We start from the raw sequence: 19,639 nt of genomic DNA on the forward strand, positions 1-19,639 counted from the left end.
GCTTCTTATGGTGCAAAGGCAAAGCTCGTAGCCCGCTTGTCGACCAGACTAAGAAAATCAGTCTAACTGCGAGTCTGAATTTGGATTATGATGTGGCACAATTAGAGAATTTATTGCATTCAATTCCTCGAACGAAATACTCCTAGATAAAAAGAATCAAATAAAGAGTGAATATCATGAAAAAGAAAAGAATCACGTAAGCATTTCCACTTGTCGTTTGAAGTATATGCACGAGTACAGCATCATGAGCGCTGCCTTGAAAAAAGCAGAGATATACACGCCGAAATGTTTCATCCACAACAATATATGCCCATTTCCACTCCAATAAGTCGTCCGTGGGGGAATAACTGAACATGAAATAAATCTTCTGTCACTGCGTGCGATGCTATCTTGTGTTGATTCCTGCGCTATATAAAGGGCGGTAGGAGCGAGGGGCAGAGGCAGAGCGCAAGCAAGCAAAGTAAAGCTAGCAGCATTCTTGCGTAGTAGCGCCTAAGCCAACGCACCCAGGTAGCCAGCCATGATGAACATGAACTACGGTGGCGGAAGCAGGGGTCCCGCGGCCATGGTGCGGTGCAGGCAATGCAGCTCGAGCATCACTGCGATGCCCGGCGCCCGTGCCGTCCAGTGCATGCAGTGCTCCTACGTGACCCGCGTCCCCGGTTGTGGCCGGCCGCGCCCCGGGATGCCGCTGGTGCCGCACATGCGCCCTACCCCGGCCTTCGGCGGCGGCCGCAGCAAGAAGCGCGCCGTGCTGATCGGCATCAAGTACACCGGCAGGCGCTCCAGCGAGCTGAGGGGCCCCATCAACGACGTCAAGTGCATGAGGTACCTGCTCACCGAGCACTTCGGCTTCCCCAACGACTGCGTCCTCATCCTCACCGGTATGTACTGTATATCGAACCCAAGAATCGATCCAACATCGAACGACCTTTGTTTCAGTCAGTGATCGATCGATGATCCTCGTTCGTTCCTGGTGCAGATGAGGAGAGGAATCCCTGCAGGCTGCCGACCAAGGACAACATCCGCATGGCGATGCACTGGCTGGTGCAGGGCTGCAGCTACGGGGACTCCCTGGTGTTCCAGTTCTCCGGCATGGGAGCGCAGGTCCCCGACGACGACGGCGACGAGCTGGACGGCATGGACGAGGCCCTCTGCCCCATGGACTCCTTCCACCAGGGCCCCATCCTGGATGACGAGATCAACGAGGCCATCGTCCGCCCGCTCGTGCACGGCGTCACGCTCCACGCCGTCATCGACGCCTGCCACAGCGCCACCGTCCTCGACCTACCATACCAATGCGTTGTGTCCAAGTCAGTAGTTAACCTACATCCGGTCGTATGTATCTACATGGTTGAATCAAAAGCTTAATCAACCATCCTCTGGTTCTTTCATTAGGAGTACCGGGTGCCTGAGGTGGAGGGACGAACGCCCTATGACCGGCGCCTGGAAAGGCACCAGCGGAGGCAAGGCAGTGCTCATCAGTGGCAGCAGCAACGGCAAGAGGATGCCTACGAACGCGGTCAGTACTGCTTCTGAGTTTCGAATAAAGAGTTAAAGACAAGTATGTGTGTCTCCTAGCTATTTCGTTTGTTTGACATGCGTGCGTGCGTGCAGCTGCCTCAACCCTATGCCACCATCGGCGCCATGACGCACAGCTTCATCAGGTCACTGGAGTGCGAGCCCCGCACCACCTACGGCCGCCTGCTCTCCTCCATGAGGAGCATCATGCGCCAGGGCGGGAACTGCAACCTGCAAGGCCCCGTCGGGAGCTCCATCCACATGGTCACCAACTTCAGCGGCGTGGAGGTGAGTGACACTTTCTCTGATGGCAGGCGCGTGCCAGTCAAAGCTCTAATCTCTAATGGCGCAACCAGTTAGCAGTGTGCTAGTAACTGTGCCATGCCATGATACACATGATTGATCTCTAATTGCTTGATTTTGCAGGAGCCTCAGCTGTCCTCTGCTCACAAGTTCAACATCGACTGCGAGCCATTCTGCCTGTAGAATCAATGATCCTCAGTCGTCTCTGCAGGCTACTGCAACCGACTCGATTACTACCTAATCATCATCAACCGTTTCGAAATAATATAATCGATCACTGGGTATGATGCTTGCTGCTACTACTAGTAGTGTATGTGCGATGCCACCAAGAATGAGTCTTTTAAGGCTCTGAGGGCCTGCCTGCTTCTCCATGACTACTGTAACGTACCTCCCTGTAATAAGGCTGTTGTGTGTCATGACACATCCCCTGAAGTAAATCAAGTTCTATTATACATGCTGATTCTGTGCTTCATCTCCGAAAGAAAGATAAGGTAAAAGCAGTGACCCAAATGGTGCGCGTGGGTATCACGCAGCCATGATGTGATGGGACTGAAACTGACGGTTTCCAGATGTTCAGAACCCCAAAACTTTTCCTTCCACTTGACGAAATTTGGTTACAACAGAACACAGTAAAGGTTTGATTGCCTACTCGCCTAAGACGAGCCCCTCGGTTGGTGGTTACAAAGTGGGAGTGACTGAGAATCACGTGATGTCATCGATGTCTTGCAACTCATGACTAACATAAATCACGAAGCAAATCCAACGGTTTGAAAGCATTTTTCTCAGTTGCAACTCATGAATAGTACGATCATGAAGCAAATCCCATGATCTTTCTCGGTTGCAAATCATCGCTAGCACAAATAACAATGCAAAACAATGATCTGGGATGCGACTGAGAATTACTCAGAATTAGCAAAACCGTTACAAAATATCTTTCCCAGACCATGTAGTTACAATCGTGCTTTTATATCAGCAGCACAAGAAACTGAAGAACCCATCGTAACAAAACTGTGCAGGCCTGTTAATTGGTTTCTAGCACATGAAGATCTCCTCCACTAGTGAAGCTCCACCTCCTGATTTAATAAACAACTAGTGTTAATGGTTTAAGAATTTTCATTATGCATGCAAAATTCCTACTTCTGGTGTCAATTACTATGACTTTATGATCAAGAGAAAACAACAGCTGGATAGGCCTGACAAATTCTAAAATGTACAACTTCATTTTCTAGAGGAAACAACATACAACTTATGAAATTAATTAGTATGCTGATGTGTGCTAGCTATTCCTTTTCTGGTTTTTGTGGAATTTTTTTGCACTCAAGTGAAAGCAAAGCAACCAATGCATACCTTCTCCCCGCTTGACTCGTCATCTTTCGAGACCGGTTCTCGCAAGTGCTCGATAATGTTCTTGCGCACCTCCTTATATTTCTCTAGATTGACTGCATGCCCTGCGTTCTTTACCACTACTAGCCGAGAATTCTCCCCGAGATGCCTGCTCAACAATCAACATCGCAATGGTGTTTAGTACAACCAGCTGTGGTCGCTCAAACATTGCATCAGAGAAAATTCAGAGGGACATGCCTCTCCAATCTATGAGCCAGCTCCATTGGAAACACCTGATCTTTCTCACCCCAGATTATCAATGTTGGCTGCATATTAATCAGGATTCAAGAAATAATTAGAATATCTATTTCTCACTTGAAAAAATTGGGGTTGTTTGGAGTGAGAAATTACCTGTTTAATTTTCGGAAGATCTGAAAGTTTCCTGTCGTTGATGAGAGTGTGCAGCAGGTCAGTCTTTTCCTCGATATGATCTGAACCCAGGACGTTTATGTAGTCCTTGAGAAAGCAGGACGGCATGATGGGCGGCGGGCGGACGAAGGTGAGCCTCACGAGGCGCCGCACCTCGGCCGGCCGCCGCGGGATGAGCAGCTCGGCGGCCTCCCCGACGTCGGAGACGGGGAACAGCCCTCTAGAGAGGTCGCTCTGCTCCAGGCACACGCCCGCGCACACCAGCACCGTCCGCTCCACCGCCTCCGGGTACAAGGCCGCCATGCGGTACGCCACGAACCCGCCGTAGCTGACGCCCACCACCGCGAACCGCCGCACGCCCATGGCGTCCATGGCCGCCTTGACGGTCCGCGCCTGGAAGATCTCGGACCGGTCGGGGACGGGCGAGGAGGAGGCCCCGAAGAAGAGGAGGTCCGGCACGATGGGGTCCAGGCCGGCGGCGATGAGCTTGCGGAGGTACGGCGCCCACTGCCACGTGGCGGAGGCGCCGAAGCCGTGGAGGAGGAGCACCGCGCGTCGCTCGGGCCGCGGAGGGGCCCAGACGTGGACGGTGGTCCCGGGGCCTGCGGCCGACGGGAGGCGGATGGAGAAGGGGCGGAGGCCGGCGGAGAGGAAGCGGCGCCGGAGGCAGCGGTCGCGCGCCGCCGTGAAGCTCAGGATGCACGACCGCCTCCGCCTGGTGGTGTGCTGAGCCTCCTGGGCGGGGAGGGGAGCCATTGTCGGCGATCGCCGGGGCGAGGAGGCTCCGGCGACCGCTGCGGCGTGGGCTTGGGCGGGCGAGGATTCATGGCGGGGAGGAGGTTGTTTTAAATTGGAGCTGCTATTCCTGGTGGACCTTGGGCTTTGTTTGGTGGTGCTCCGCCATGGTCATGGTGGCACGTGGAGGAAGAACTAAGTTGGGAGAAAGCGATTCGTCTCTTCATATTTTGGAGTAGTCTCAGATTCTTTTGGATGGAAATTTTGTCAAATTCACGCCTTTCGATCTACTCCAAGATTCGTATTCCTTGAGGCATTTTTACTTGCAAGAACTAAGTTGGGAGAAGCGATTCGTCTGTTCATATTTTGGAGTAGTCTCAAATTCTTTTGGATGGAAAATTTGTTAAATTCATGCCTGTCGTTCTATTCTAAGATTCGTATTCCTTCAGGCAGTTTTGCTTAATTCAGGTTCAAGGTTTGTTCAAGGTTGATTTTATCAGGTTATTTATGGCTTATAAGATCGGTGTCACGCGTCGGACACCGTCTCGGTGCATGGAGTGTTTTTTATTTTTTTTGCGAAAAAAGCATAATATATTTTCCGAAACCAGTTCGTACAAAAACATCCTTACAAGTAAAAAAAATAAAACGTAAGTCTTTGAGGATTTCAACAGCTCTGCATCCCTTGACGTTGTTCCTGGCCCCCGGCGTAGCAGAGCTCGTGTCCTAGAAAGCTTGAAAAAACTTGGACGCTTGTAGAAGCAGCGGTCAGAAAGTCGTCGACGTAGACCCAACCAGAAGATGTTGACGACTAGTACTGAAAGGGCTGGGGTCGGATATGGGGGGTCCAACGGAGGCGGAACTTGAGGACGCCAATACGTTGTGGCATCATCCCATCCACGGAACGTCGTAGCCATAGACAGACACTAATCACATCAGGCCGAATGCCGGACGATCGACTACAAACTCCATCCCATCGATACTCCTCCGAGGAAAAACACCTTGAGGCAGGCTAAAATACTTGTAATTCTCATCGCCGACGATGTCCCTATATCAAAAGAAGAACTCGAAGACCCTACGGGGACCGGACATCCGATCCGTGGTTCCCCCAACCTCCGGCTGGCGTGGCGGCACGGGAGGGCAGGAGAACCGCCGACAACGCTGGGCAGCCAAGGGTAGGAGCTGATCGCCTATAGATAACCTCTCGCGAGCTAACCCTAGAAAAACGTTTTGGCTGCATTGAGTGTTGACTAGCACCATGGTGATCGTATAATAGTCTTACAATGCGAGGGTCAACAACGATGTCATCATGTGATTTAATAAAATACAGTAGATGTTGTTATGTTAAAATGGTGTAATCTCTGCCACATGTGGATGTCGGCAGTCGTATAGCAGTACTAGGGAGCTTTCCAGTCACGAGACCCCTGCCTTTTGTTTTGTTTTGTTTTTCAGATGTAGGTGACTCACTGATACTAGGGCTAAATTATATCAGAGTTGGAACAATGTCCAAGAGGGAGGAATACTGCAGGCAGCTTGCCACGCAACACTTCCCTGGTGATTAAGAATGGCTCAACCATACCACGTGGCAGACGTGGTAAGCAACTCGAATATGAAGAAAAACGGAAAAGAATGGCTAAACCAAGGTGTCATCAGCTCTCGCAGCTTAAATAAGAACCGGTTCATATTCTAGGAAGGAGAGGACTGGAACTTCCACCTGGGCTACTCAGGACCTCCAGTTGAGCAGCATCCAAACAATAACTTGTGTAAAGAGTCTACAAAAAATCTACTACTGCTATAATAATAACCAGTGTACTAAGTTACAGAATATATAATAGCACACGGGCAGAGTTAAAGAATCCAAAAAATGTTCTAGTACTACTAATAATCAGTGCACTGGGTTACAGAACGAATAGGCACAATACCAGAGTCAAACGGTGAGCAGCTAACCAAACCACTAGCGAGAAACAATTTACAAAGCTAGTGTGGCCACGAACTACAAGCTAGGCAGCAACCTGATCCTACTACCTTCAAAAATATCACCAGATAACAGACATCTGCGCATCGTCTCTCGGGATCAAGTCCTCCAGCCCAGCCATGAAATCAGTACCGTCAGCTGCCTCGCTTAACATCTCATCCTGCATCACCTGTTCAAGACCACTAGCATACGTGTCAGCACAATTATACCAGGCACCCAACACGAGTGTAACCACTAACAGACAGAAATTGTACATACCCTGGACTGTTGCATTTCAGCAACACAAGTTGTGAGCCTCTGATACTGCTCCCTTGCTTCTGGATACTGAGCCATGGAGTGCACACGGGCAAGCGCTCTCTGCAGTCTGGCTTCGGCCTGCCTCTTACCATCCTGCAAGAAGTCGTATTCATCTTCTGCCTTTGCAGGTTGGATCTGCTGTGATGGGCCTTCTAGCTGATTCCCAGGTCGGATCCCACGCAAGCCAGGTCTCTTTCTCCTCCATCTCAGGATAACTTTCTCCATGATACCGACTGACCAAACGACTTTCCGGTAGTTTTTCCTCACTTGGTGTCCACGTACATGAGCCTAGAGATAAAACCAAAGATAGGATTAATATCATCCTTGAAAAGGACTGTTGAGATTTTCATAGTTGCCAAGTCAGTGAGTAGATGTCAACAACACACGACCATATTAACTGCTGACAACTAGTGCAAGTAACACATTGCACATCTCATGGCATATATCTAACTTCGGACGGAGTAGGATATATAGTAACTTCTCTGTTATGTATGATTGAATGAATATAAAAACAGAAGTTTAGCATCAAGACTATTAGCTGGACCAAACACAACGAGGAAATAGATGCCTGTGTTTGTGAAGCATGCACAACCATCTCAAAGAACAACATTCTAGTTTGATTTTTTTAAAGAATGTAGCATGCATCATGATCTCTGAGCCACACCACTATTTGCCATCAGAGGAAATGTATGGGATTAATAGCTTTTACAGATCCAAGAAAGAATCAAAAATTTGGACCAGTTTGATGAAATAATTTGAAACCCAATAGTCACAGAAATTCAGTGGGTATGCAGATAAATATAAAATATAGCTCTTGGTCACAAGAAATACCTGTAATTTGACAATTCTCTGGCGAATGATCATAAACTCCCTTCTCCCCTTCCAACCACGGAACTTGTTTTGGATACGAACTGCAGCAGAATGCAAATGTGTATCGTGTTGTCCCGGTTTGACATTTTTAAGAGAAACAAGTGAAAGCGTGTGTTCATCAGATAATCCACAATCGTCATCTCCATATTCCACAACCTTCTTTCTGTGGAATGACTCCACCCTGAATGCTTGAAATATCCTAGCTGCAGCTTGATGGGATTTACGGACAGCACTTAATGAACCTTGTAGTGATTCAGCATGAGAATCCTCTACAGCAAGCTGGGAAGAATTGGTTTCATCGAGATTAACAACAACTGGTAATCCAGAAACTTCTTGCACACTGCTATCCTTTGATTCCCTTATAGTAAGTTGTGACAGATGGCTTGTCAAAGCAGATTCTGCAAGAAAACCAGCAATGCCCTTGTGTCCATTTGCTGAGGCTAAGTCTGCTGGAGTTCTTCCAGAAGGAAATTCAGAATTGGGATCTGTTAATAGACCTGCTCCAGCTCCATTTGCCATAAGGATGCCAACTGACCGCTCTCTACAAAGCATATACAAATATGAGTTAAACATAACAGGAAAAAACTGTGATGCATTACACATGTTTTTACCATCCATTTACTTCGCTATTTTTTCTAGGAACCAGGTGCAAGTGGATGGGGATGGAAGAGAGATGGAGGGTATAATCAAAAAGTCCTAAAGTGATTCTACACCATAACCTACACTATTTGGAACAGCCATTAGTGGAATATGTTTGACAATACCTTCCACAGGATGCAGCCCAGTGAAGTGCAGTCCATCCATGAGCATCTCTAAAGTTCACATTGACACCAGCAACAATTATCGGTCTTATGGCCCAATCATAGCCCAGTGCAGCTACCAAATGAATTACACCCTGCCCTTCCTTGCACAGCACATTTGGACCCTTTCCGTCATCATTTATTTTATAGATAAGCCAATAGTGAAGCCTCTCTTTCACAGATTTCTTTGAAGTTTGGTCCCTTGTCACCAAAACTTCTTTCCCATCAGATAGTGATCCCTGGTCTGACCATTTCTCATCGAGCATCAAGGAATTAACAGCATTGATTAGCTCGTGTTTCTCATTCCCACTGCTCAAGAAAAGCAGCTGCTGGTCATCTGGCCCCAAGGAAAGAAGCTTCTCAAGACGAATATGCAGGTGCATTTCATTTACACCATTAGCTTGAGAGTATGAAGTCTCCATGTACTGGTAATCAGAATCTCTATACTCAAATTCTCGCACTTCACTACAAGCAACCCTGTTTGAGCAGGTCACATAGAAAGGAACTCTACCAGATCGATGTGCTGGCGCATAGCAGCGAAGGGTGCCATCTGTTAAAACCTCAGCTGGTACTTCAACATCCCCAAACATACACGACCACTTACAGTTTTCCACATGCTCCTTCTTTGCCAAGAATGTACCAGTAACTGAAACCTGCGTAATTAGTATAATTTAGCCACCGGAAAAAAAAAGGAAACTAGTACTACAAATTGCGCAGTAAACTAACTAGAGTAGAATTATCATCGTAAATATGCCTGAATTGAGAGAATAACAATAAGTAGGAAGATTAATTAACTTGCATACCTTTGTCTTTTGACCAATATACATGCAGCTTGGTGAAACATCCAGAATGCTGAATAACTGGTTTGGAGAAAGTGAAGGGCTCACTGCATAAGCATCTAGCTGTTCAGTTGGCGTAATGGAACCATCAGCAACACTCACAGTCTCAATGCCACTCCAGAAAGCATCGCAGTTGGATTTCATATCCAAATCAACCACCTGTGGAAGTTCTTTACTCATCCATTTTGAAAAGCTATCATGTTTCTTCAAACCAGCACACTCAGGCTTAAATAGGTCTAGTGATAACTGCTTCAATAGTGGATGTTTGATGCTTCCTTCAGTATATCTACTGAAATTGACCTGAAAAATTGGTACAAGTAAATTTTGGTAAATTAGGTCACAACACTCTCAAATATCTATACCCACTAAAATAGAAAAAAAAAATATGCAGTCTTCTTCTAACCAGGGTCAATATATTGTTAAATATGCATTTTCCTTCATGGCATGTTATTGTGGTGACTTTCCTTTTATTTAATAAATCTTGTTTTGCAATTTGCCCAATACTGACGTAACAGTTATTTAATATTGTAGGCAAGGATTAGCTTGGAAAAGGGTGATCTTAAAGTGATTACTGGCGTAAGATCTAAAGGGGTTGTGAAGTTCTTGTATGATATTCCCTTTGTTTCGCCATAGGATGCATTGGCCCACTATGCACATAGAGCAAGTAAACACTAAGTATATAAGAAGAGTTAATGACATATGATCATGCAAACCCTGTTAAATGGCATACAGCAGAGACTTGACCTCTCCCAAAGCAGTAAATGATAGAGGGTGTCAATGGACAAATATTTTGAAACGAGGACTCCTGAGGCCAAGGACAGATATGGTGAAAGAGATGGAGAATTTTGGTATCCACGTTCATGGGCCACTAACATGCAAAGCAAATCTGCAGATCCCTTGAGAAACTCAAGAGTAGGCAAGAGTACAAGACAATAATGAAGTACCTCAGATGATGGTATTGCTGCAAAACTCAATTCATCAGCTTCCTTCTGGCTGAGGTTGTTAGTGTACAGAGCATCAGATGTAAATGTCTCCAGACAAGAGTTATCCTCCAGATTATTAGCCTCTATGGAGGCAAATGAAGAATGAAATGTTGGCTCAGTGAACCCAGCGGAATAAGTGGAGGGCTCATCAAATGGCACTGAATCAAACATAGTTCTGGAAATATCTGTTACTACAGTGCGGTCATCAAACATTCTAGCTATGTCATGGTGAGTAAATGAATGGCTATCTAAATTTTCTGTTCTTGGCAGCATGTCACGATGATAACCTGAAATGTGCAAGAAAATGATTTAACATCCAATATTAGCACAGAAACTCGAATGTTGAGCAGTTTATCTTACCTTGACTACTGCCGATAGTTGAAGCAGAAGAGTATAGCATCCTATTCATCATCACCCCATCCAGAGGCTGCTGCATCTCAGTGAGAGGGTAGTATCTGGAGCTTGCTCGGCAATTATCTGCTGCACCGAATTTCGCTTTAGATACACTGAAAGAAGGTGCATAATTGAATATGCATCAGTAAATCTATACTTGGTGTAGATGATGCAGAACATAGATGGAAAAATAGCATACCTGATTCAGCATCTTCATACTCCGACATCTGTACACTTATTGGGCTATCAGCAGCCACCTGGTTCTGACTAGTGACAGAATTTGAACATGAGGGGCTGTCAGCATTTGACACCTGCATAATCTCTTCTTTCACACGATTGTAAGTTTGCTTGCCACCCTGCATGGGTAAAGATACACAAATAAATAACATAGAAGGAACTGTATGAAATAGGGCGGGGATGCAACACACGCACACCCCTAATCACAGAAATGTAAGTATACTTATATTGACAATGCCAGGACACAATATCTTGATAATATATGACAAAATGACAGTTCATGGAAGGAAATATGGCCTCTCTGATTCTAAGGATATTTGGAGGATTGTATTCATTAGGAATTTTTCATACGTGGGTATAATCTGCAGTAGTGTAGTATCGCAATCAAATGAAGAGGGTGATATTAAGTGTGATGTAGCGTGAGACGGAACAAAAGCTGCATTGAGAACCATAGCTAGCCAATATTCTTGACCATCTAGAAGAGCACAAGCAAAAAAAAAACAGACAAGAGAAGTTACTAGTGTACGAGTTGAATGTACCTTTATTTCAAGGTAGTGTACAAGAACAATGTGTGTAAAGTCCCTGAAAAGTAAGAGAGGTCACTTGATTATACAGCACAGACCTTCCTCTGGATACGAGGTCAACTGGAATTGCATCCGATAACAAAGAGACGGTCATAATGCAACATTGAGCACTTACTCTTCCAGCAGCCAGTAGGTTCTTCTTTGAAAATTCTCATTTTCCTCCCCATGGGCATAGTAGCAGTGTAGTACATCAATGCTGCCAGCCTAAAATAACAAGGTTTAGCTTTAGCGGACAAGTAAAGATACAAAGGAAATAGAGCTAAGAAAAGTACAGGGACATCAATAAGAAAACTACAATAGCTAGGGATTCCAATTCAGCACACAAGAAGGAAGTAATCTTCTGTTCTCAGTATGTGACAGTGTTCACACTTTGCTTCATCCTTACGACCTGTTGTACCAAAGTTGGGAAATCCTTTCTTTTTCCTTGTGCATGACTAGTAGGGTATGCACGGACTCGTGTGACTGACTACAAGAATAGTTTCCACTTGGATGCGTATACAACTTGTATTTGGATGGATTGCTGATTGCTCAGGTCTACATATATTTAGAAGTGCAACCGCCAACTCATCGGCAACTTGACAAGTATGGCTAACATGTTGGGTTACTTCAGTCTACAAGTAAACACGACAACACAAGATTGCCAGTAATCAGGATGAGGATGTAACAGCACCAAATGGTAACCACCATTCATGCAAACTTGCAAAGAGTGGTTTCTCATAAATAAAAATACAAAAATAACAAACATTTACTTACTTTGAGTTTCTCGTGAGCTTCTTTAATAGTCTTCCCATCCTTTTTCTTCCTCCAGTTGTGTCCATCCTTTCTGAAGTACCTCAATATCTTGCGATCAAAGAGATAAACAGAACCACCTACAACAGCGACGACACGACAGTTAAGCACAAGAAATAGGGAAATTAACTTTGACCAAACAAAAGTAAGGGAGCTTTGCATAAGAGGGTGCCATGGTTAACTGTAAATCATTCAGGCGTTTTTGCGTTTCAGGTGTAGTGCATGGATTATTTGCGTATACTATTTGCCGTGAAATTTGGCTCCCAATTAATAATTGTACATCAAGTTTTTTACTCCAGTTCCCAACATGGAAGCACTTGTCGTGCCATCACACCTCACAAAATTCAAGCAACTATTGCAGTTGGTACCACAAGCTATAAAAACATCTGCTGTATTTGTACCACAAGATATAAAAACCCCTAGTGTACTTTTTTTTTAACAAGCCCTAGTGTACATGTACCACAAGATAAATAGAACACTGGCCACTGCACCAACACAACAAGGTAATTAAGGTTTTGGTCAATACTCATCGCTCACATGCTACATGCCAAAAGTCAACAGTTGTACATCAGTGTTCAGGAGTTACAACACCACAGCAGTAAAACCACTAAAGATAAATAAAACGTAAAAGTAAGTCGCATACTCATAGGCCTATTTGGTGGCTCAGGCGTAATGGAGAAGGACTTGTAGTTGGAGAGTATCCCGCAGATTTCGGTGGGTCGCAGCCACCGATTGCGAGCCTCCAGTAGCGTCTGCGAAATATCTGCAAGTAAACAAGTCGATATTAGCCATCCACATCCGCTTGCCTCGCTCACATGTTTTGTCGAGACATTGCGTACAGTCGTCGTTCCTTGTGTTCCTGGAGTTGAATAGCATTATTTTGTCCGTTGTGAATAATTGGACTGAAAAGTCAGCAATACTACAGACTACAGAGGCAGGAAAACAAAAATCTAGAGAGGAGCACCTAATCTAGCTCGAGATTGTGGGAGGCCAGGGACGGAAATCATCAAACGCAAAAGGGAAAACGATAAATTCCGTGGTACGAATTGCAGAAACTAAGGCACGATCTTCAGAGGATCGTAACGTCTACGAGTGGAAAAAAACCGCACTACTCGCAGTGGAATGGGATCAGGCATCTAAAACGGACCCCAAAACCCGCAGTAGATTGACGACATCCGGCATCTAAAACTTACCGCAAAACCTCTTTAGAACACCATAAAAAACAGACCGCAATTCCAGCGCCTCACTACCTGGGGGATGGGTGGACATGAGGAACTTGCGAGCCTCCGCCATGTGGACCGCCCGAAGAATCAGGGGGTCTCTACGCCGTCCTCCGTCTCCGGCTCGCTCCCGGCTGGTTCTCCGCTGGGCGGTGGTCGGAGGCGGGCTTAAATCGGCGGAGGGAGGGATCGGGGTTCGGGGGGAGTAGTAGGTGGTTTTGGACCGAAGATTCGGGGAAGCGTCGACGAAGGGCGGGGGCGCCCGGCGCCGTCGCGTTGGACGAATTAATCTAGCCTGCTGCAGTGTTGTGCGGAAGCGAGCGAGTGACGAGGGGAGCGAGTGCGAGAGGCGAGGAAAAGTAAAGGCTGGTGCCGGGTGTCCTGGCGCGGAGGGGAAATGACGGGAGTGCCCCTGGAGCGGACGGGGACAGTGGGAGCCCACGGGGTGAGTGATGCGCGTTTGTCGTCGCTACTGTTTGGACGCTTGACTTTTGTGCCAGCGCCCTTTGCCGATCTCGGGTAGAGTTTCCCTTTTCATGCTCCGTCATTCATTGATAGGCTTGTCGCTCAAAGAGGAGGATCATGATAAGTTTTCATGGTAGATTTATTTGTGAGGTGTGCTTGTATCTGGGAGTACACAGGAACACGTACAAGTGATCATTTCTTTGGAGTAGTTTTCCTATAGAAATCATCAACTCTTGGGTTTTTGTCCTTGGCTCGCTCGTCTTTGTGGTTCATGTATGGGAAAACATATCAACACGTCATCACACAAAAAAAGTGTGAAGATGGGTCCACTCCTAAGACATATATCTACACATGACCACTTCTTGTTATTCCCCTATGTAAATCATGAACTCTTTCGATTAACTTTAGCTGGCTCATTTCTTGTGGTTGATATATGGAAAATTGTATGAACACCTTGCAACAAATGTGTAACATTACATGACTAATTAATGTTGTATTGTGCAGTTCAAAAAAAATTAATGTTGTATTGTGAGTATAATTTACCTAGCCATGGAGTGTTCCTGTTTTCTATGCTGATGGTACAACATGGATATACGAGGTCCAACTACATGTTTTTGAATGATACCAGCTCGGGTACTTTTAAATGGACAAGTGAGATGGAAGCATCATGGCTTGACCCCTAATTTATTTATTTCTCGTGTCGTCTTGTTTACTTTTCCTACCTCTACCACCTTGTCGTGTATCCCCCCCCCCCCCACACACACACACACACCCCACATCGCATCATGTTCCTCCTCTCGTAGCACGGCTATAGTTTGTTAGAAATTTATCATGTTGACTATTATCCACACTTGTTATCATTGAAATGCGCGCTAATGCCTCGATCAGGACACCAAGCCCAAAGGATGTTGGTATTATCCACACATACTTGTCGTCGTCGAACCTCCTAAGTTAGTTGCATGCCGTCCCTCCTCCTTCTCCCTCTTTCTCATTAATGTGCATGCATCTCACATATCTCCCCATTAGGCAACAAGGCAGCGCCCCTCATTCCACTACATCCCTCATTATTTCTCTACATTTGGATTAGACAAGGGGCATGGGTCTATTTCTAACATATATACACACATTCTACTATTTTGTTTACCTTCAGCTCACTTGTTTTCGTGGTTGATATATGAAAATTTGTATCAACACCTTGCAAAAAAAAAATGTAACATTACATGACGGTTACTTAGATTTTCCCACCATTAATGGTGTATTACGAGTATAATTTATCTTACCATGGTGTTTTTTGGTTTTCCATCCGGATACAATATAGACATATAAAGTCCAACTATATAATTTTTACCGATGCCACATAAGGTATATTTTTATATGGACAATACTAGAGTGAGATTGTGTTGTCGTAAGCATCATGGCTTGACCTCTCATCCATTTCTTTTTGGTTGATGCCTCGTTGACTTTCCCTACCTCTGAACCTTCACTCCTATGTCCTCACACCCTCATGTTAATTCTCTCGCAGCACGATTGATGAGGACATCTCTACCGAACTACTATCTTCGTCATTGCAAGATGAAGATGATGTTGTTGTGAAGTTCAAGTCCAATGAAGTTAGGATTGGACCTATGACAAGAGCTCATGCGAAGCTACTAAAACAACATGTCAACTTGTTTCTAAATGATACTTTGATCGATGAGAATTTTATACCACCTAAGTCCTTTGACTTGTGTATGATCAGGTACGAGGATGAAGGAAGCATTGCACGAGGAGAAGAGAAGCAGCTGAACATGGTGCTAGTGCTGGACGAGAAGATACTCCATGGATGCGCGAGGGAGGAGAGGGAGGCATGCGCGAAGGAGGGAGAAGAAGAAGTCCAGGCCGATGCCACGCTCAACGACACCGGCCGCCACGCCGGCCAACCCGGCGCCACCGGCACATACGTCGGGTGACCCGGCGTCTGCCGGCTCCTGCACCGGTGCACACCGGGCACTGTTCCAGGGAGTTTGGCGCCCCCGCCCGGTGCCAGGCCCGGTCCCTACCGGCCCCTGGCCCGCTCGACCAGCCCCCACGCCGGCCGTGTCCAAGTCAGTCTCGACCAGATCCCGGTCTGGGTCGGTTTGTAATCGTTATTTTCGACTTCCGGTCGTCCTGAACCCCTATATAAGTGCCTAGGACGCCCCCAAAACAAGTTTAGACCACGTTTAAGATAAACCCTAGTTCATAGTTGATTGCTTTGCAACTCTATTGAATCTATACACAAATTCGCATCGATCTAATGTTTTGCTACTGAAAGTTTTGTGTGATGTGTTGTTCCATTGGGAATTAGAAGGTTGCAATTTACCGCTTCGTAGTCGGCGGCTACGTGCGCAAGTATGTGGAGTTGCGAATATCTTGCAGGGTTGAGAGCTGTTGCATTAGCGACAGGAATCAATCGAGAGACTTCATCGGCGTCATACAAGTTATCATCCACTTATCATCGATTCCATCCAATGTGTTCATCGTGTGTTCATCACCACCATCGTGCTTACTGAGAAGGTCGGGCAACCCCATATCATCTTGGAATCAGATTTCAGCGTTTCCTCGGTAAGCCATCCATAATCCACCCCATAGTTGAGTTGTGAGTGTTTCCTATCCAGAAAAACCCAAAAAAAATTAGGTTTGGGTTTGCCATAGCCTTAGATTGCATCAATTTTGAGTTTTGGTTGCTTTTTGTAGTCTTGTTTTTTGCGTATCTTTTTCTTTCATATAGTAGATTGTCTAGGTTTTGTGTTTCACTATCATCTAGTTTTCAGTTTTTGTTACTCCGAGTCCACATAGCATGCAGTTTGTTTGTTCCCAACCATAGACACAGTCTTTCGACATACGTGACTAGGAACTTTCCCAAAGGAGACTAGTTTTACCTCTTGACAGGCTGCTCGTTAGGTTTTCGGTGCTTTATTTCTGTTGGCCGTGTTACAAGGAGTAGAGTCATAAAATAGAATAAAATGAAAAGAAGCAAAAAGAGCTATAAGTGTTGTGTGTGATAAAAAAGAAAATAAAAAACAAAAGTGGAGTGCTAGTAAGATCAAGTGAAGGCCTTGTTTATTTTTCTACACCCGTAGTTGAGAAACCATGTTCCTGTTTCGTTGAGCTTTGTTAGTTAACATACGCTTCAGCTCATCAAATGCATGATCTTGGGCTGCGCCCCACTCAAATGCAACACCTTTTTTAGTTAATTCATTCAAAGGTGCAGCAATAGTACTAAAATTAGGCACAAATCTTCTATAAAACCCAGCAAGACCATGAAAACTTCTTACTTGACTCACATTCATGGGAGTAGGCCAATTTTGAATTGCTTCAATATTAGATGAATCTACTTCTACTCCATGCTTAGAGACAACATAACCTAGAAATATGACCTTATCTTTGCAAAATGTGCACTTCTCAAGATTACCATAGAGTTTATTATCACGCAACACTTGCAAAACATGTCGAATATGCATAGTATGATCAGATTCATTGCGGTTGTAAATTAATATGTCATCAAAGTACACAACCACAAACTTGCCAATAAAATCACGCAAAATATGGTTCACCAGTCTCATGAAAGTACTAGGTGCATTAGTTAAACCAAAATGCATTACTAACCACTCATATAAACCAAATTTTGTTTTAAAGGTTGTTTTCCATTCATCCCCCTCTTTTATCCTAATTTGATGATAACCACTACACAAACCAATTTTAGAGAAAACAACAGCACCACTCAATTCATCTAGCATATCCTCTAAACGGGGAATAGGATGATGATATCGAATAGTAATTTTGTTTATCGCTCTACAATCTACACACATGCGCCATGTACCATCTTTCTTAGAAACTAAAATAACAGAAACAACACAAGGATTTAGACTTATGCGAATATAACCTTTGTCGAGTAGCGCTTGTACTTGCTTCTGCATTTCCTTCGTCTCTTCGGGTTTCGTCCTATATGGCGCTCTATTGGGCAGCGAGGTGCCGGGAATCAACTCTATTTGATGCTCAATACTACACAATGATGGCAATCCTGCGAGCACCTCCTACGGAAACACGTCGCTGAATTCCTACAAAACATGAGAAACACCAAGAGAAATAGGGGTCATGTCGTTAGAAACCAAGACCTCACCCTTGTACATGAGCACAAGAGACATGGATGTAGGATCCTTACTAAATTCTCTCATATCCTCTCTGGTGGCTGATATGACTAAGGAATTCACTCTCTCACTTTTCGTTATATCACTCACGACATTACAATTCTCTCGTCTATCTATGGATGCATCCTCCAAGTTCACTTCAACTTTCTGAAGAGATTCATTGACAATTTGTTGTGGTGACATAGGCTGCAAATTAATTTTCTTGCCCTTGAACTCCAAGTGATATGTATTGGCACGGCCATTATGTTGCACAGAACGGTCATAGATCCATGGCCGGCTCAATAGTAGGTGACACACCGTCATAGGAACCACATCAAAATCAATGGAATCCTTATACGGTCCAATCTCAAAATCAACACGCACCATGTTGTTTACCTTCATCTCTCCATTGTCGCTCAACCACTGAATATAATATGGATGCGGTTGTGGTAGATACTTCATTTCAGCTTGGCACACAACTCCTTGCTCTCCAAATTGCGACAACTTCCGCCATCAATAATGACCTTGCAAGCTTTATCAGGACCAACTAGTGCCTTTGTTTGAAACAAATTACATCGTTGAGTAGATGCACTCGGTTGCACATTAAGAGCATGCTGTGACACAACAATAGTGCGAGCTTCAGAAGGATAAGCATCTACACCATCATTGTCATATTCATCATCTTCTGGAGCATTTGGATCAACATCATCTCCAGTCCCATACTCATCATTGTCATTAATGATCACCACTTTATGATTAGGACAATCTCTCTTGAAGTGACCCTTGCCACCACATGTATGACAAGCCATATCGCGGTTGCGCCGTAGACATGCTAGAGCCACTTCCACTTGCAGCAGGTTCGAACTTCTTTGTGTTAGACACATTGGAGACCGGTGACGTGAGCATTACCCTTCGGGTAACTAATGTTGCCCTACCCTATATTTCCTAATTGGAGGCCCATGAAGACAGTCGGTGGCAAGGTGGGCCGCTAGGATGATGCAACGGAAGATACCTTGGAGTACAAGATACGAAAGGAGCCGAACAAGGAAAGTCTAGAGATAGATCTCTCGTAAACCTAGTCGTACTCGACTAGGCCTCTTGAGACCTGGCCTCCTATATAAAGGCCAGGAGAGGGGCTGTCGAGGGACATAACCAATCTTAGCGATCTTAGCCAGCAGAAGCTTAAAGCTGGGTTACCCTAGCGCTTAGCCAAACTCGACGAGATCTCAGCCGAATTATTCGGCACCCCATTGTAACCCATTATCATCATAATCAAGAACAGACAGGCAGGACGTAAGGGTTTTACCTCATCGAGGGGCCCGAACCTGGGTAAATCGCTCTCCCCGCTTGTCTGTGAACCGATGTCTCGTGTCAGCTTACAGGATTCCACCAACCCTAAGCCCCTATCGGAGGGCATTGCCGAGGAGCACCCTCGACAATTGGCACCGTCTGTGGGAACCCTGTCGGCGCAAGATCGATCATCGGCAGATCCAATCATGACACCGACGACTTCACCGGCCACTTCATCAGCAACTTCATCGACACCGTCATCGCCGAACCTGGGAAGCCCGATTCGGTTCGGCTCCTATGAGTTCACCCCACACGGCGATTCTTCCCGCTCGAACTTCTCAGATCTACAAGGAAACATGGAGATGACTTTCGGCAGCGTCCACTACAACGTCAACGCAGAAGGAATCCTTCGACTGCTGGAATCGCCCACTTCCGGATCGA

General features: G+C 45.5%; 3 protein-coding genes across 6 annotated transcripts; 1 reads left to right on the top strand and 2 right to left on the bottom strand.

Moving 5' to 3' along the window:
• The first annotated feature begins 432 nt into the window (after positions 1–432).
• On the top strand, positions 433–2,278 carry LOC124702579 (metacaspase-1-like). Its single transcript, XM_047234732.1, has 5 exons — positions 433–884; positions 983–1,313; positions 1,399–1,522; positions 1,618–1,809; positions 1,948–2,278. Exons 1-5 carry the CDS (start codon positions 521–523, stop codon positions 2,005–2,007), a joined length of 1,071 nt encoding a protein of 356 aa, XP_047090688.1. The 5' UTR covers positions 433–520; the 3' UTR covers positions 2,008–2,278.
• Positions 2,279–2,590: 312 nt separating this feature from the next.
• LOC124695740 (monoacylglycerol lipase ABHD6-like) lies at positions 2,591–4,332 on the bottom strand. The gene is made up of 4 exons (XM_047228558.1): positions 3,559–4,332; positions 3,406–3,473; positions 3,172–3,316; positions 2,591–2,897 (listed from the first exon to the last, which is right to left on the bottom strand). Exons 1-4 carry the CDS (start codon positions 4,330–4,332, stop codon positions 2,880–2,882), a joined length of 1,005 nt encoding a protein of 334 aa, XP_047084514.1. The 3' UTR covers positions 2,591–2,879.
• Positions 4,333–6,081: 1,749 nt separating this feature from the next.
• LOC124702582 (calmodulin-binding transcription activator 3-like) lies at positions 6,082–13,600 on the bottom strand. 4 transcript variants are annotated; one of them, XM_047234733.1, is made up of 13 exons: positions 13,326–13,600; positions 12,719–12,838; positions 12,040–12,155; positions 11,402–11,490; positions 11,242–11,284; positions 10,665–10,821; positions 10,433–10,552; positions 10,034–10,359; positions 9,054–9,389; positions 8,215–8,903; positions 7,412–7,991; positions 6,542–6,868; positions 6,082–6,452 (listed from the first exon to the last, which is right to left on the bottom strand). In XM_047234733.1, the coding sequence occupies exons 1-13, from the start codon at positions 13,366–13,368 to the stop codon at positions 6,345–6,347; spliced, it is 3,054 nt and encodes a 1,017-aa protein (XP_047090689.1). In that variant the 5' UTR covers positions 13,369–13,600; the 3' UTR covers positions 6,082–6,344. The 4 variants fall into 4 exon arrangements, with proteins under 4 accessions (XP_047090689.1, XP_047090690.1, XP_047090693.1 ...); XM_047234734.1 differs by having other exon boundaries at positions 10,433–10,549; positions 13,326–13,599; XM_047234735.1 differs by having other exon boundaries at positions 6,349–6,465.
• Between the last annotated feature and the right edge of the window lie 6,039 nt (positions 13,601–19,639).

This window comes from Lolium rigidum, chromosome 3, assembly GCF_022539505.1.
Source record: "Lolium rigidum isolate FL_2022 chromosome 3, APGP_CSIRO_Lrig_0.1, whole genome shotgun sequence".
Taxonomy (NCBI): Eukaryota; Viridiplantae; Streptophyta; class Magnoliopsida; order Poales; family Poaceae; genus Lolium; species Lolium rigidum.